At 32.9% G+C, this 17,392-nt stretch overlaps 1 protein-coding gene across 2 annotated transcripts in view; it reads right to left on the bottom strand.

Annotated features, from left to right (window-relative positions):
* Window positions 1-17,392, bottom strand: part of SOS1 (SOS Ras/Rac guanine nucleotide exchange factor 1) — a 157,834-nt gene that overhangs the window by 60,073 nt on the left and 80,369 nt on the right. For both annotated transcript variants that reach the window (XM_003758336.4, XM_003758337.4), the window contains exons 6-8: window positions 12,117-12,260; window positions 9,474-9,584; window positions 9,289-9,387 (exon numbers count right to left, since the gene is read on the bottom strand). In XM_003758336.4, coding sequence (XP_003758384.1) covers window positions 9,289-9,387; window positions 9,474-9,584; window positions 12,117-12,260 — 354 coding nt within the window. The remainder of the gene's footprint in view (window positions 1-9,288; window positions 9,388-9,473; window positions 9,585-12,116; window positions 12,261-17,392) is intronic.

Consider the following 17,392-nt stretch of genomic DNA (forward strand, 5'->3'; position numbering starts at 1 on the left):
GAAGAGAAACATCAGTAAATGTGAAAGAGAGATCATAAGGGACACAATAAAGTTAAATTGTTTATCTTTCTCTATGAGAAGATAATACACATAACTTCCAAGATCTTTATCAGCATAGGGGCGATTAGAAGGATTCTACACACAAAGAAGGGGTGGAAGTGAATTGATTATGCTTGGATGATGTAAAAAAAAAAAAAAAGTGGATAGGTGAGAAAGTGGGATGCCCTGAGAGAAAGTAGAAAGGAAAGGAAGAATGGGGAAAATTATCCTACTTATAAGAGGAACACACAAAAAAAGATTTTATAATGGAAAGGAAAATGATGTGTGGGTGGGGGAGGGGGAGCACAATTCTTGGATTACATCTAGATTGGTTCCAAAAGGGAAAACATATATACTTTGTTAAAAAAAAAATCTCAGAAAAGAAAATTTTCTTTTGTGTAGCAATGTGTAAAAATATTTCTAACTCCATGTAATAAACATGAAAAAATTACTGGCAAAATTTTTTACTAGACCATAGCAATACATTAATTACAAAATGAAATTTTAAAATTGTATATGTATTAATTTCTACTCCCTATATGAAGTAGTAAGCAAATAATTTTTAAGGTTGAGACCCTACATGTACCATTCCAAAAAGAATGTCATGAGGAAATATACTGTCATTCAATAAATGGTAATTCTAAATTATGTGACAGTATATAGAATATTATAGTTAAATATCAATCTTACACTATATTATTAACAAAATTTATTCAATGGAGTTAGAAATATTTTTACACATTGCTACACAAAAGAAAATTTTCTTTTCTGAGATTTTTTTTTTAACAAAGTATATATGTGGGGATATTTGTACTGTCTACTTGGCCACTGTAGTGGGACAAGTGTTTTGTAACTTCTCTCTATATGTTATATTGAAATATTTACATACGTAGTCAAATAAATGCAATATAATTAAACATGCATTATATACATATGAATTATTAAAAGGGAGAAAATCCTATATTAAAGATTATTTAGTAAGTCTGGCTATCAGGACATTTATAAAAGCTAAAAATCCTGTTAAAAACAGATGCCTTCTCAAGTAATATAATTTACCCATAAGAGGAAAGAGGTACTCTGGATTTTACAGAATTGGTGTTTTATATAGTCCTTTTTTGAAATACTATTAAATAAGACATTTAAAATTCTTAAATCCTTTTCAAAGTCACTAGAGACTCTGAATTTAAAAAAGTTACCAAATATAGCACCAGCAAAATGCTAAGAAATAATGTTAATTAAGTCTGTAGATATATAAACAAACATTGCTTCCCCACATTGAGATAATTGTTTAGACTTGAATACCAAAACTTAGTACTATTTTTGGCTATATAAGTAGAATAGCAAAGTGGATTTCATTATTTTTTCTTTTACAAGAGGAATTAGTAGAATTTACACCTTTGATTAAAGAAATAATAAGATCATAAGAAGGTAAGTAAGAAAAAAAAAAACCCAACTATGTTTCTAACCCTTTGGCTTTTCCACAATGTAAATAAGCATAAGTAGTACTTGACTCTCCTCTTTGAGTAAAGAATAATATGAGTTGCTTTTTTTGTTTGTTTGGAAATATTTTAAAGTCAGTTGCATTGCTGAGAACAGACAAAAGATAAAAGGTCTACAAAAAAAAAAAAAAAAAAAAAAAAAAAAAAAAAAAAAAAAAAAAAAAACTTTAAAAAACAAAATGCAAAGAATCCAAAAATAAAATAGTTCAAAAACAAACCCAAGTTTTCCAAATTTGGACTCCTCATAGGGATCCAACTATTCCTAGCTTTTTAGTTATTGAAACATTTTCTGAATATTAGCAGCTCTCTCGCCTACCTGACGAGTCTGAGTTGCAGCCCTTCACTGTTTCCCCTCCTACTGTTGTAGACATCACAGCCATAACAAACATTGAAGAAGAGCTACAAAATGCAAGAATAATGGAAAAGCAAGTTAAAAAACTGAAGGGTGGAAAGGATCCTGGTAATCTGAACAGGAACCCACCAATGAAAAAAAGCTACGAGAAAAAGGAAATTGAAAATACAAAAGCAGAAGAAGAAGAAAAACAAGAACAAGAACAAGAAGAAGAAAAAGAAAAAGAACAATCAACCACAACTGCTCGATATTGCAGTTTAGTTGACTTGGGGATGATAAATGGAAAATCTGGAATGAAAGAATTTCATCTTTCTACAATAGTCCTTGCATTATGTTGTACTATAGTTAGATATTTACATCTATGGCCACGGTTTAAACAGACGCCATTTCTTTCAAGGCTTTCAATTTTTTTCCCTTGAAAAGCTATGGGAAAGAAAACAGATAATAGACAGAACTTCTGCTCTGCTTGAGAGAGAGAAGCCATATTTTATAATACACTTCTCTATCTTTAACTTGTGATAATATGACATCAATTGTTGCAAATCTTCTCAGGCTATGTATAAAATCTACTGCTGCACACCACCTTTAAAATTATAAAGAGACATAGCAGTGGGTTTTTTTTTTTTTAATTGCTTTCAAATATCAGCAATTGTGGTGTGTTTCTACCAATTCTAGTGACTTAACACCTTGTTTCAAGTTCTGGCTCATAACAAGCAATGAGTTTCATTCATTTTACCTACTAAATAACAAAAGCAGCACACCAAAGTTTTTTTAAAACTGGTCATCTGCAGTCAAGGGTCTTGCAAAGCGACTGTCATACATTGAAGAAAAGCCTTTCATCAGTAAAAAAAATATATATTTATAAACACACACACATATGTATAGCAGGTACATTTATTTCTTTTCCTTTAAAGTGGGAAAAAAAATCTAGCTGCACCTTTACAGGTAGAATGAAGAGGGATGAGTTTTTGTCCCTGAGTCAACTTTCTAAGATTTTAAGTTGGAAAGCAAGGGCTGAACTGTATTGGTAAAGGGGATTCTCCCCAAGACCTCCTCAGATCAATAAAATCAGTTATGGTTTTAGAAGAAAAAACTCTCAAACAAAATCTACTTTGAGGGAAAACAGATCTGTTTTTACACATTTTGAGATCTACTGTAGTTTTGAACTTCTCTGTCTTAAGCCTTTTCCATTAAAATTCCCATGTTTGATATTCTGGCTTGAAATTTTTGTAGTAGCTGTGATGTTAGCAAAAACAACAAACAAACAAACAAACAAAAAACTAGGTAGAAAATTAGGTCTATATTCCAAGTAAGTCAAGTCATTAAAATACCTGGTAATATTTTTAAATTTAGTACAAATCAATAGTCTAAGAATTTAAGGCATTCTGAAGAGTCTTCAACAAGAACCTTTATTTTCACAAAATTGATGAAATATTAAAACACCATTTTGACAACTATAATGCTTCTAAATTTAATTTCATGTCAAATTACAATTTAGTTGTATTGCCACTGTAATTATATCTAAACATTTTTTTTCTTTTCTACCTAAAAAATTATTCTACATAAAAGTACCTTTTAAAAAAATGCTAAAGAGAATACTGAAGCAGTGATCCTGAGCAACATTCCTTCCATTTCTCTTATTTTCTTCATTGTTATTTTGGGTACTTAATCTAGGAATATTTATATTACTGTTAGATTTTTGTTTGAATTTTTAAATGGTTTTTTAAAAAAAATTAGGACTTTAGAATTTCTAGACTAGAATCATGTTTCTAGGTGATAGACTGAGAGGGCCCCTATGGTTATTGAGTCCAAACTCCTCATTTTACAGATAAGGAAACTGAGGCTGAGAAGTCAAATGACTTGTCCAAGGTTGATCAAAGTTATTCTGAAATTGTAAAGCTGAGATCTTGATTTCATGCATAAACTTAAACCAGTGTAATGAAAACAGAACATATATTTAAAAATTCAACCACTCAGAATAAGGAAGCATCATATATTAAGACTAAAATGTATTATTTTCAAGTACTACTACCAAATTAACAAGAAAACATTTATGTGTATGAATAAATAGATGCCTTCCAAATGTTTTGTAAAGGAGCAAGAATCACTTTTCCCAGGACACGTAATAGTGTCTACTGCATTCAAATAAAAAGTATAATTTGCTTAGAAATTAAATAATTACATATAGTTCTGAATGACTTTCTCATTTGTTTGAGTACACACTGGAGACTCAAAATAACTACAGAACAGAAAATAATGCTAATTAAATATATAAATATATTTCTATTATATATATATTTAAATTTTAAAAAATACTAACTACAATAGTCATCTTTCTTTTTCTTTTCTTTTTTTTCTTTTTTTGGCTGAGACAACTGGAATTAAATGACTTGCCCAGGGTCACACAGCTAGGAGGTATTATGTGTCCAAGGTCACATTTGAACTCAGGTCCTCCTGACTTCAAGACTGGTGCTCTATCCACTATACTAGCTGCCCCATAGTCATACTTTCTTAAGGAAGAACTCCAAAAGGAAAATATTTATTAAAAATACCTTTATTTGAAGGAAAAAAACCCAATGCTTAATAGAAATGTTGTTTAAAATAAAACCTCTGTTCTAGTCAAAGAAAATTTACTGATTAAATGTGGATTTACTAAGCAATTGGTTTCCAGGCACCACTTGAATGAAAAGGGGGATGATTACTCTCAAAACCTCCTGCCCATCGCCACAAGTGGCAGCAATTTAAAGTAATTTTAAATTCTTGTATCTCTCCATCTCTTCATGGAATTAGAAGCTAACTCAAATAATTCTTCAACACTCAGAATGACAGACAAGAGGAAAAGTGGAGTTAAGAAAGCAAAATTTGAGAATTACCATACATCTGAATATTTATACATACAGTACAGAAAGGAAACTACTTTAAAATCTGAGCTATGAACACAAACTTTTTTTTGTAGGAAATGACCTTCTATTTGGACTAAGCTTTTCTTGAGAACAATGTTTAAGTTATGATTTTTGGTTATTGCTGAAAGCTGCCAAATATGAGCTCTCTCTCTTCCTTTAGGCTCCTTAATATTCTGAGAAGAAAAGGAGTTGTAAGGATGTCTTCTAGACACAGCTAGCTCTGGTTTCATGATCAAGGAATTGGGGATGCCAGTAATGGGCTCTGTTAGAAGGCACTTTTCCAAATCTGAAAAATATCAGAATGCTCAAGAGACATAATTTTAAGTTACTGCCCAAGAAATACACCTAACCAAGCAAGGCAGATAAAAGTTAACGGACATCAAAGATTCACAGATCAAGTGCCATAAGAGAATTCAGAGACACTTAGTCCAGCACTCTCACTTGGTGGATGCAGACACTAGGAGATGAACAGGCTTGTCCACAAAGGTACAGTGAGCAGGCATCAGCTGCAGATTTGAACCAAAGCCTCTGTTCCAGAGTCATTGTTCTTTTGTTACGGGCACTTTGTGTTTTTCAGTTAATACCAATGAGCCACAGATTAAAATGGGGCTAAAAAGTTTGTTTTTAGTCTGTAAGTAATTATGCACCTAATAGCAATGTCAGCTGCATAAGCAGTCTTGATTCTTCATTTCTACCCATGGTTTTATATGCTATATATGCCAAATTTTTGGTGATGTCTGTGCAATGAAAAAATTTTGTAGAACAATGTAGTCTGATTTATAAATTTAGGAGTAAGGTGAGAACTCAAAGCTAGAATAATAATTTGTACGTGGAACTTGTTTCATTTTGTTTTGTAAAGAATGAAACAGATTGTGATTAAGATATAACAAAAAACTAGATAAAATGGGTACTGGAATTAGAGTGAAAATGAAAAAAAAAAAAAAAAAAGGACAAAACCCTCAGGTTACTGGATCACATGTACTTAAAAAGAGTTAAAAGCAATTACAGAGGTCATCTAGCTAAAGCACTTTGTTGCACACATAAAGAAACAGGTCTAGAAGTTAAGGGACATAACAAAGGTCACCGCCATAGTAAATTGTTAAGTGGGATTGGAACTCAAGCTCACTAGTTCCAAATTTAGCATTTTTTCCACTAAACAGAATTCACTCAAACTCAGTAAGTTAATTCCTCCCTCCTCTTCTTTCTCCTTACCTCCCTCTTCTTCCTTCCTCCTTCTCTCCCAATCTCTCTCCCTCAGTATTGAAGTTAGGGGAGAAGTAAAGACAATAGTAATATTCATTATATTCACTACTCACATTAATAGAAATAGTTGTTACTATTCCCTACCTTTTCCATTATTTTGTATTTAACTTATCAATTTACTTGTTACATTGCCTCATAGAAAGTAAGGAAAGATCCCGCTTTTTATTTTTATTTTTCTGTCTCTATTCCTAGTGTTCGACTCTCAGAGACTAAGTGATTATTAAATATTCAATGAACTGGAGTCATGATCTTAGTCCTTAGGAAGATGACAATAGTTAATTGAGGAGGTAATATGTCAGCACTTTGTAACTTTAATATAATAAAATAGCTACTATTGTTATGTACAGAGAGAAATTTAACATGGAGGCAATCAGATAAAAAGAGAAAAGTGAAAGCATTTGAACTAGATATTTAAGGTGGAATATCAATTTGAAGAGACAGGGAATATTCAAATGTACAAAACATGAGCAAAAGAGACAGGAAAATGTCTGATATTTCAGAAGAGATGGCAAATGGTTTAATTGGCCAAAGTACATGAAATGTAATGTGTATAGCACAGGATGAGACATGTGAAGTAGGTTAAAAAGGCAAATCATGCAAACTCTTGAATATGAAATTAAGGAATCTGAAAGTTAAACAATAGTCAGAAAAAAAATCATTAAAAATTTCTGAACAGAAAAGTTGGAAAGGCATAAACTGATGCTGAGTGAAGTAAGCAGAACCAGGAAAACAAAGTACAAAGTAACAACGAGATTATGTAATAATCAACTATTATAGACTTAGCTCCTCTCAGCAATGCAGTGATCCAGGACAATTACAAGAGACTTGGGATGGAAAATGGCATCCACAACCAAAGAGAGAATGATGGAGCCTGAATGTGGATTGGAACACAATATTTTCGCCTTTTTTTTTTAATGTTGTTTTTTTCCCCTTTTGGTCTGATTTTTCTTGCATAACATGACAAATATGAAATATGTTTAAAAGGATTGTACATGTACAACCTGCATTGGATTGCTTGCTGAATTGGGGAGTAGGGAGAAGAAACTTGGATCATAAAATCTTACATAAATGAATATTGAAAAGCATCTTTAATATGTATTTGAGGTAAACAAAATACTATAGAAGGAAAAAAATTTCTGAACAGTGGAATGATGTGGTCAAAGGTATTCACGATGAAGATTAATCTGGAAAAAAAATGTTGGATAGACTAGAAGAGGGAAAAATTGTAGATTTGGGAGGTCTGTACCACTGTTGAAGTCCAAGTGAGAGACTAAGAGAGGGTGACCTAGGCTGCTAGTAGGAGTGGCAAGACAGGAATAAATAAACAAACTATCTCTGTTGGTAAAACTAAGATGAGATGATATACCAAAAAATTACAATAATATAATGAAAAAGAAAACTCAGGAAAAATAAAATTGAAGACAATATGATGATAATGACTAGTGCCAGCCCTGGAAAAGAATGAATATGGAAGGGCATGAAATGCTGTGTATTTTATCAGATTCAGTTTGTTGCTTTGGTTGATTTTGTTGAGAATTATTTTTAAAAGAATCTTTCCAAGGAAAGGATATCTAGATAGGAAGAAGAGTGGAATATATGGCAATGAATATAATATGAAAGCAAAAAGAAGAGCTCATAAATTATCTACTGTCTTGTCTTTTAACTTCCTTAATATGACTCCCAACTCAAATACCCTAAACATCAGCTTACTGAAAGAGCCACTCTAAACAACCAAGTAGCCAACACAATAAAATAAAATCCACAAAGTACAGAAGAAGAATGGAGGGGAGGGGAGAGGCTTGAAGTTGGGTGACTTGTCACTTTCCCCTTCCTGAAGTCAAAAAACTTATTTTCATTGTTTATTTACTCTAAAAAGATCATCTCGCCAACTATTACCAGAGAAAATAATTACTAATAATAAACAAAACCATATTTTGTTACATCAACAACTAAAAAGTTTTGCTTTAAAAAAAAATTAAAACAATAGTGCCATATCTTCTGTAGGGTTTTTTTTTCCTAAGCCAAGTGGGTCATTGGAGAAATTTTTACATGGAAAATCGAATTAAGATATTATATTTAGTTTTCCTATGTGCTAGTTTTGAGTTACTTGAGAAAAGTAGCAACCAGAGCATAGTGAGTAGGAATTCTACTTCACAGAAAATAATCTAGGTTCAATCTTGTTTCTGACACATCTAAGCTGTTTGCCTTTTGACAAGTCAGGATAACTGCTGATCTTCATTAGAAGGAGGGTTTTGTTGTTGTTGTTTTCACTAGAGAGACCTTTACCCTAATGAATTCACATATTTAGACTAAGAAAAATGTGAAAAGAATTCAATAATCACTTCAGTAACAGCTATAACTTTAAAAATTGTGAAGATATTTACCTGTGCTATTTTTACCTATAAAAGTAGTCTGTATCACTAAATGAAGAATATTACATTTTAAAAAGCATTAACACCTTTTACTTGTATTGTTGTACTTCAATTTATATGGATTAAAACTCAGCTTTCCTTTTCCTTGCTTCTTGAGGATGACTATTGTTGTGTTTGTATATCTAATAGCTAGCAAAATGCTTTTAATATACTAAATACTTTTAAAATACATTTGTTGAATGTATATTCTTCACCACTGTTTTTTAAAAGATTGTTTTTAAGATGCCATTTGATTTAAGAAAGTAGAATTATATCATATACTTGGAAAAATAAATTTTCTCTTTAGTTAATTTTTAAATTAAGTGTCTAGAATAATACTTTACCTACAAGAAGGAATTTTACAGGAATGACAAATTAGGAGTTTCAAACCACTAACAGCTAGCTTAATGAGTTAGGAAACAGCAAAATTGGCCTATATAAATGAGATGAACTGAGACCTTTCTTTATTCTTGTTCCTTCCCAAACTTCTGTTGTGATGCTAGAGGAGAAAATGGAGATATAAAAATCCAAACTGATGAAAAGGTTATTTTCACCTAATAGATATAATAGAGAGAACAAAATATATGAAATCCCCAAAAAGGAGTTAAAAGATAAAAAGATTTAAGAAACACTTTGTCACCTACTTTTCAAACTGCACTAAAAATGCTCCCCTCTCTTCAGTTATATTTAATTTATAGTTACTGTGAGAGTATGAACATTATAGTACAGTTGTTAAAATGATTCATCATTAAACAAGAAAATTATTATTATTAAAGAAATTAGCTGAATTATTTTGTCATTGAACAGTACTGGTTTCTTACCTTTAAAAGTTCAAAGTAATGTAGACAGTGGTACACAGGAGCTAGAAGTAGCCTGGGTAAAACATACTGAACAGCTTCTTTGAAACCTTCACCTATTGACTAGAAAAGAAAGCCGTTTATACAGTTATAGTTCTTGTGTGTTTGTTAATATTACAATGGACAATTTCATGTCAAAATCACAATACCTGCAAGTAGAGGGCTGCCCCAGGCTTGGATAACTGACTAAGAAAGTGATCATGAAAACCAGGTCGCAATATGTCTTGAGCATATGATTCATATGGATCAAATGCCAATTCCTTTGAAAACAAAAAGCATACAGAATAAATACATTATAATAAAAAAGCAATACAACTGAAATATCTTATTGGAAATAAATAGGCCAAGATTTCATATTCTCTTTGAAAATCAAGTCATATCTTGGTGCTATTATTTTATGGTATTTTTGTAAACAAAATTATTGCATAAATTTTAATAAACTGTTACAGCTTGAGCCTTGTATTTTCACATAAAGAAGGAATGTGTCATTTCTTGCAAATATGGTATTAGACTTATGTATTTGATAACCTCTGCTTCCACAGGATCTATCTATAACTACAGGTAAACAGCTGAACTAACAATAAGCTTTTTAAAAATTATGATTGTATAAGAAAATACCTTTCTTGCTATGTAACATAGCAACTAAATTGACAAAAGTTATAGATTAAAATATTTCTTGATTTAACTTTAAAGGGACTACATCTTATAAAACTCTCTCCGTCTGTCTCTCTCTCTATGTGTGTGTGTGTGTGTGTGTGTGTGTGTGCGTATATATATATATATATATATATATATATATACTTAAAGCCCTTGTCTTTATAAGAAAGTTTTTGAATATGTTATTCAGAGTAATACTGTAAGATCCTAAATGTAGAACTGGAAGGGAACCTTGAGACCATCTGCTCCATCCCTTTCTTTTACCCACTAGAAAGCAGAGTCCCAGAACAGACAGTTCAGTGATTTGCCTAGGATCACACACAATATTAAGTATAAGAAAGGAGTAAGGAGCCATTGCTTTTGCATTGTACTACATGGACCCCCAAGGGTATTTTGTGATCACCAGAGCTTTTATCTTCAGTGTTATAAATTTGTCTTCCATTTACAGCATGGAAAAGTTAATCTTGCTATCAGGGAATAGGCCTGAGAAAATATTTGTTTTATCACAATCTTATGCATATAAAAAAGAAACTCCCTTTTCTGTTAACCATAAAATGTCCCAAATCCAACATACACCAACACAGCTGAATAGCAGGCAATAGCTTAAACAATGTGATGAATATATTATTGATTACACATTTAAAATTCAGTCTTGAAGTTTTACACAGCCAGCTTTAATTTAATTTTCTTTGCGATCTCTCTGTTTTCTCTTATAACATAGAATAAGGCTAAAATGAATGGCCAAATGAGGCAACATGGCTTAGTGGAAAGAACTTTTAATGTTAAGTAATGGTATAAAATATTATTCAAAAGAATGAGTTGGATCTTCTGCATAAATTGGCTATTAATTAGAGAATTAAAAAAAAAACAATCTAAATTTCCCCTAAATCCAGACTTTTAGTTTGGGAATGTGAGCTACAAAGAAAGCAAAGTCTTAGAAGACAGAGAAGAATGAATAGGCAAATAAAAAACTAGTCCATTATTTCTCAGCACCTCATACTTTCCCTAAATATTTCAAAGAAGACAGAGCCACCAGCCTTTCTCTGGGGGGCCTGAGTACCTCAGAACCTGTTATTCAATTTTTAAGTTTGTTACCCTCAATTTGCTAAAGAGCTATCTTACTCCATTGGTCTCTCACATTGACTAACACAGAATAGATACTTTATAAATATCTGCTGATGGATGCACTGAAAGATGAAGTCTAGGTACTTCAACCTGACTTTGGCCTTGTTGTATGGGAAAAGTTATAGAAAAGATCAACTTGCCAATATCTCTGACTAACAGGAGCAAGCTTTCTCCTACTACTTTTATGTTTCAGGAGAAATAGATTTTCTAAGGCTTAGAAATATAACAGGATTTTTAGTGGTAAAGAATATGAAACCAAGTAGATGTCCTTTGAGCAGAGAATAGTTAAATAAATAAATAAATAACATATATAAATATAACGGAATATTGTTATGCAATGATATATTAACAACAATGAATATAAAGGCTACAGGGAGGCATTGGGAAAACTTGGCATGAACTAATGCAGAGAGGAGAAAGCAGAAAACAAATTTACAGTAATTACAACAGTGTGAAATGGAGAGGACAATAAACCACAATATCGAAACTGAATGCTATGCTTATGATTATTTGCTTATGATCAAACTTGACTTTTAAGGAGAGATGTAAGAATGCACCTTCCTCTTTCTACAAATGTTGGGGACTCTGGATATGAAGCACTGCATACAGTCAGATTTGACTATTGATTAGCTTTGCTGAAATACTGCTTTGTTTTCTCTTTTTCATTTCTCATTCTAAGAAACAGATAACTTTGTGGGAAAGGGAGGGAAATGAAACATAACGGGAAATCAAGGTGATATACAAACAAAATATCTCAAACTTTAAAATATAGATCATATGTATTATATATGAGATAGGAAAGTGAGATTGAGAGAATAGCTGGTATGTGTTTGTATGTGTGCGGGGGATGTATGTCAGGGCAAGATAGCTGGCCAATTAATAGCTATGAGAGTATATGAATAACAAACCCAAGTTGGATTCTACTTGTGTATATATGTATGTGTATATGTGTACGTACACATACACGATTTTATGCAAAAACAAATTCTTGGTATAAGCATGGCACTTACCTCTGCTAAGTCTTCAAAGCAGCTACCAACTAATGGATGGGGACTGCCTTCATCTGTCATTTCTACAGTGTCTTCTATATGGCCCAATAATTTTACACTGAGTTCATGAACATCTGCTATACGACTAAATATATTTTCTACATCCTGTAAAGAGGAAAAACCTATTAAAAGTTAAAAAAAAAACACCTTGGGATGTTAAATACATGAGTACATGAAGTTACTACAGTGAGATAAGTTCTTCAATAATAGCAATATTAGGCAAGATGTAAAAATTGGCAGTTTGGAATTTACAGATGAAAAATAATGAAAAGAAAATAGATGCATACATACACAAATTTGCTTTATATTATGAGACATATTTCCCTCCCTAAGAAATGACTAGTATTATGTACTAATAGAAACCTTAAAATCACAAATATGCTAATATAAAGCTTTGAAATCACAGCAGCCTTTTTGATTCAGTTTAAAAAATTAAATAATTACTATAGTCATTGTTCAGTAGTAATAGTATTCTACTATTAGTAATATCTAGAATTCATATATGGCTTTATGATTTGCAAAAAACTGTATATGTTAACTCATCTAGTCCTTATAACAGAAGTAGGTAGTATTATTTTCTCTTTTACAGATGAGCAAACTGAGGCAAAGAAGTCAAGTATCATGTTCAACTTATGTACTATGTAGTAACTATTGATAAGGCAAGATTCAATCTTAAAACTTCCTGATTCCAAGTCTACACTGTATCCATTATGCTCTCCTACTATAGGAAGGTACTATTTATTTGAGGAAGCGTTATAAAAAAGTACAGAAAAGAACCACAAAACATAAAAAAGAATGAATGGCTTGGTACTTCCTATAATGGGCCAGAACTCTGTACTTGAAAAAAGAATCTTTACAAGGTGTTAACTCAGTGGAATTGATAATACAATGGTTATCTAGTTTAGCATGGTGATTAATAGTTCTCTACTTTAGTATGATTGAATTAATCTTATAATAAATAATGGTTCTCCTAGTAATATAATGATTGACTTATATTCAGTATGATGAATGGATTTAATTGTAATAGAGTATTTAAGAGGTCAGAGTCAGACCTCTGGGGGATGGGACAGACTCAGAGAACTCAGAGGATTGGGGGCTGGAGCTGGCTGTCTGGTCCTCCTGCTTCCCTAACTGAGACCAAGGTCCCTCTGAAGGGGCTCCAGAAAGCTAGCTGAGCCTCAGGCAAGGAGACAGACAGTAAAGGAAACAATAAAGACTTTTGGACTTTAACACCTGGCTATTGTGGTGGTAATTACTCTGCAGAAAGGAAGGCTGGTCCCAAGACCTTCAGAAAGCTAAACCAGAACATTACAACTTCCAACTGTGAAAGGAATACTCACATTGATGAAAGCAGATATTCATGTAAGCATGGAAGTAGTATTTCATTTGCTCTGTGTTAACATATTTCAGAAGCTAGAGATTCCTGGGACTAGAAAGGCAATTCTCTCTCTCTTTTTTTTTTTTTATATTTATTTATTTTTTAAATTTAATAGCCTTTTATTTACAGGTTATATGCATGGGTAACTTTACAGCATTAACAATTGCCAAACCTCTTGTTCCAATTTTTCACCTCTCACCCCCGACCCCCTCCCCCAGATGGCAGGATGACCAGTAGATGTTAAATATATTAAAATATAAATTAGATACACAATAAGTATGCATGACCAAACCGTTATTTTACTGTACAAAAAGAAATGGACTCTGAAATATTGTACAATTAGCTTGTGAAGGAAATCAAAAATGCAGGTGGGCATAAATATAGGGATTGGGAATTCAATGTAATGGTTTTTAGTCATCACCCAGAGTTCTTTCTCTGGGCGTAGCTGATTCAGTTCATTACTGCTCCATTTGAAATGATTTGGTTGATCTCGTTGGTGAGGATGGCCAGGTCCATCAGAACTGGTCATCATATAGTATTGTTGTTGAAGTATATAATGATCTCCTGGTCCTGCTCGTTTCACTCAGCATCAGTTCGTGTAAGTCTCTCCAGGCCTTTCTGAAATCATCCTGTTGGTCATTTCTTACATAACAATAATATTCCATAATATTCATATACCACAATTTATTCAGCCATTCTCCAACTGATGGGCATCCACTCAGTTTCCAGTTTCTGGCCACTACAAAAAGGGCTGCCACAAACATTCATGCACATACAGGTCCCTTTCCCTTCTTTATAATCTCTTTGGGATATAAGCCCAGTAGTAACACTGCTGGATCAAAGGGTATGCACAGTAGAAAGGCAATTCTCAAACATTCTTATCTTAGAGCAAGGGTCTTTAAGTACCTACTACTATAATAGGTACCTTATGAACAGATCCTCCATGAAAACTTATTAAATGAGTAAAACCTGAATTCTAAATGATGACAGTGCTAAATTCCTGATTATACTAGAAGGGCATCACAAATGTCTATCTCTCAAAATGATTTTCCTAAAGGATAGGTATAATCAGGGGTCGGTTACTCCCTACCTCAATAAACTCCAGTGGCTCCTTATCACTTCCAGGTGGACCAAACATGAATTTCTCTGCCTGGCATTTAAAGATCCTAATGCTTGGACCACCAGCTCTTGCTACCTACCTTCCCTGTAAATCTTTCACTCTGTATCTATTCAGCCACACTGGTGTTCTGCGTGTTCTTCACACAGCCGACTCTGTGACTTTTTACTGGTTATTTTCATGCCCAAAATGTTCTCCTTTCTTACATCTGTCTCTTAGCTTTATTTACTAGCTTCCTTCAAGATTTAGTGCAAATCTCACCTTCAGCTTTTCCTCATCTGCCAGCTAATGGCTTCACTGTGAGATCACCTATCAACTCTTTATATATTTTATATACAAATAGTCTTGGGGTAGGATTAGAGACATCATGTATAATAGCTATTTTCTATCAGTATATAAGATACCTTAGATTTCATTCAAAAGCTGATGATTTCTGAAAAAATGTTCTAAACCACTACTGATTATATGGAATGCAAATTAAGACAAGTCTGAAGTACCACTTCACACCTCTCAGATTGGTTAAGATGACAAAAAAAAATGATAAATGTTGGAGAGGATGTGAGAAAACTGGGACACTAATATATTGTTGGTGGAGCTGTGAACTGATCCAATCATTCTGCAGATCAATTTGGCTATTCTCAAAGAGCTATCAGGCTGTGCATACTCTTTGATTCAGCAGTGTCTTTACTGGACCTGTGTACCAAAGAGATCATAAAAAAGGGGAAAAAAGACCCATATGTGTAAATATTTATAGTAGCCCTTTTTGTAGCAGCAAGGAATTGGAAACTGAGTGGATGCCTCAGTTTCCCTCAGTTGGAGATTGGCTGAATAAGTTATAGTATATGAACGGTGAATATTATTGTTCTTTAAGAAAAGATCAGAAGAATGATTACAAAGAGGCTTGGAGAGACTTACATGAACTGATGCTAAGTGAAGTGACCAGAACGAAGAGAACATTGTACATGGCAACTACAAGATTATATGAGGATCAACTGTAATAGACGTGGCTCTTTTCAACAAAGAAGTGTTTCAGGCCAGTTCCAATAGTCTTGTAATGGAGAGAGCCATCTGCATCTAGAGCGAGGACTATGGGGATTGAATGTGGATCACAATAGTATTTTCACCTTTGTTGTTATTAATTGCTTGCTTGTTTTTTTCCTTTCTCATTTTTTTCCCTCTTTTGATCAGATTTTTTTTGTGTGTGCAGCATGATAAATGTGGAAATATGTTTAGAAGAATTGTACATGTTTAACCTATATTTTATTACTTGCTCTTTAGGGGAGGGAGGAATTGGGGAGAGAGAAAAAAAAATTGGAACACAAGGTTTTGCAAGGATGAATGTTGAAAATTATCTCTGCATGTATTTTGAAAAAGAAAAAGCTATTTTTTTAAAAAGCTGATGACTATATGCATAACACAGAACAGTTTTCATTGAAACAACAACTCTACTTCAGTTAATTATTCATCTCTGGCTATTTTTCTACTCATCCTAATTTCTTATTTGACTCCTTTGCTTCTGTTTTAAACTTAACTAACCATAATTGCATACTCCATGTTGAAGAATTTTATCAACTTCTTTTTACTCGGCTATATCTTTAAATTCTATTAAATGTATGTATGTATGTAGGGTTTTAGCCAGATGTCCACCTACCTATTCCAATGATACTCTTCCTTCCCTGTCTTATGTGACTGTAATTCCTAGAACAGTTTATTCCCAACTCCTTAAGACAGTCACTTAAGTTCCCCACTGATTGCCTCATTAATTTTCCAGCACCTGACAGGCTTACTCTGATCGTTTATACATTGATCCAAATAAGAGAAAGTAGATGTAGTAAATGTTCCTTTTTTCCTCCATTTCAATATAAAACTCTGCTTACTAGAGAACTATCAAACATTACACAATGTTATCATGAGCTATCTTTGAGTAGCTGATAAATCTTTCAAACTGGATCTGCTACAATTCTGCTATCATTGATATAATTATAATGAATCTGATTCAATTCAGCCCAAAATGTAATGAGTCTGCATGTAATTCAATTCACCATGTACTGAGAGGAAGCCAGGTAGTCCAGGGCATAGCATGTTAGGCCTGGGAGTAAGAAGACCTCAGAAGCTTCCTATTAATCTGGGTGACCCTGGGCAAGTCACTTTCATCTATTTCAGTTTCCTAATCAGTATAATAACCCAAATTTGGTGAAAGAATAAAATGAAACAATATTGGCAAAGCTTGAAGCTGTATATAAATGTTCACGACCACTATGCCTGTGACTGTGACTGTAACTGCTACAACAACAATGTTCTATGATGGGTAGTAGAGCTAGAAAACAATAGCTATTCCCTAGACCTCTCAAAGAGCTTACATTTAAATGGGTAATAAAATATGTACACAAATAATTAAGACTGAAGGAAAATGTGGTAAGAATAAAGAACAGGCTAAGAAAAATTGCTAAAAGAAATAAATAATTTTTAGCCTTGAAAAAGTGCATAACGATTCTGAATGGTGTCTACTACAAATTAATATCTTCTAATCTGAGTATCTATCATGGTTTTCTCAGTCCTTATAATCTCCTTCTCTGGTCCCCCAAGTAGAAAGAAAGCTTCTTAGCAGTAGATAGGATGTTGTTTGCATCTTTTCATGCTCAGGGCCTTTAGCAGAATCTTGACACAGCAGGCAGTGTAGCTAAGTGTAAAACTAGGCTGACTTTCTTTCTCTCAAGTTTGGAGATCCCAGATCCTTGTCCT

The sequence above is a fragment of the Sarcophilus harrisii genome, chromosome 2, assembly GCF_902635505.1.
Source record: "Sarcophilus harrisii chromosome 2, mSarHar1.11, whole genome shotgun sequence".
NCBI lineage: Eukaryota > Metazoa > Chordata > Mammalia > Dasyuromorphia > Dasyuridae > Sarcophilus > Sarcophilus harrisii.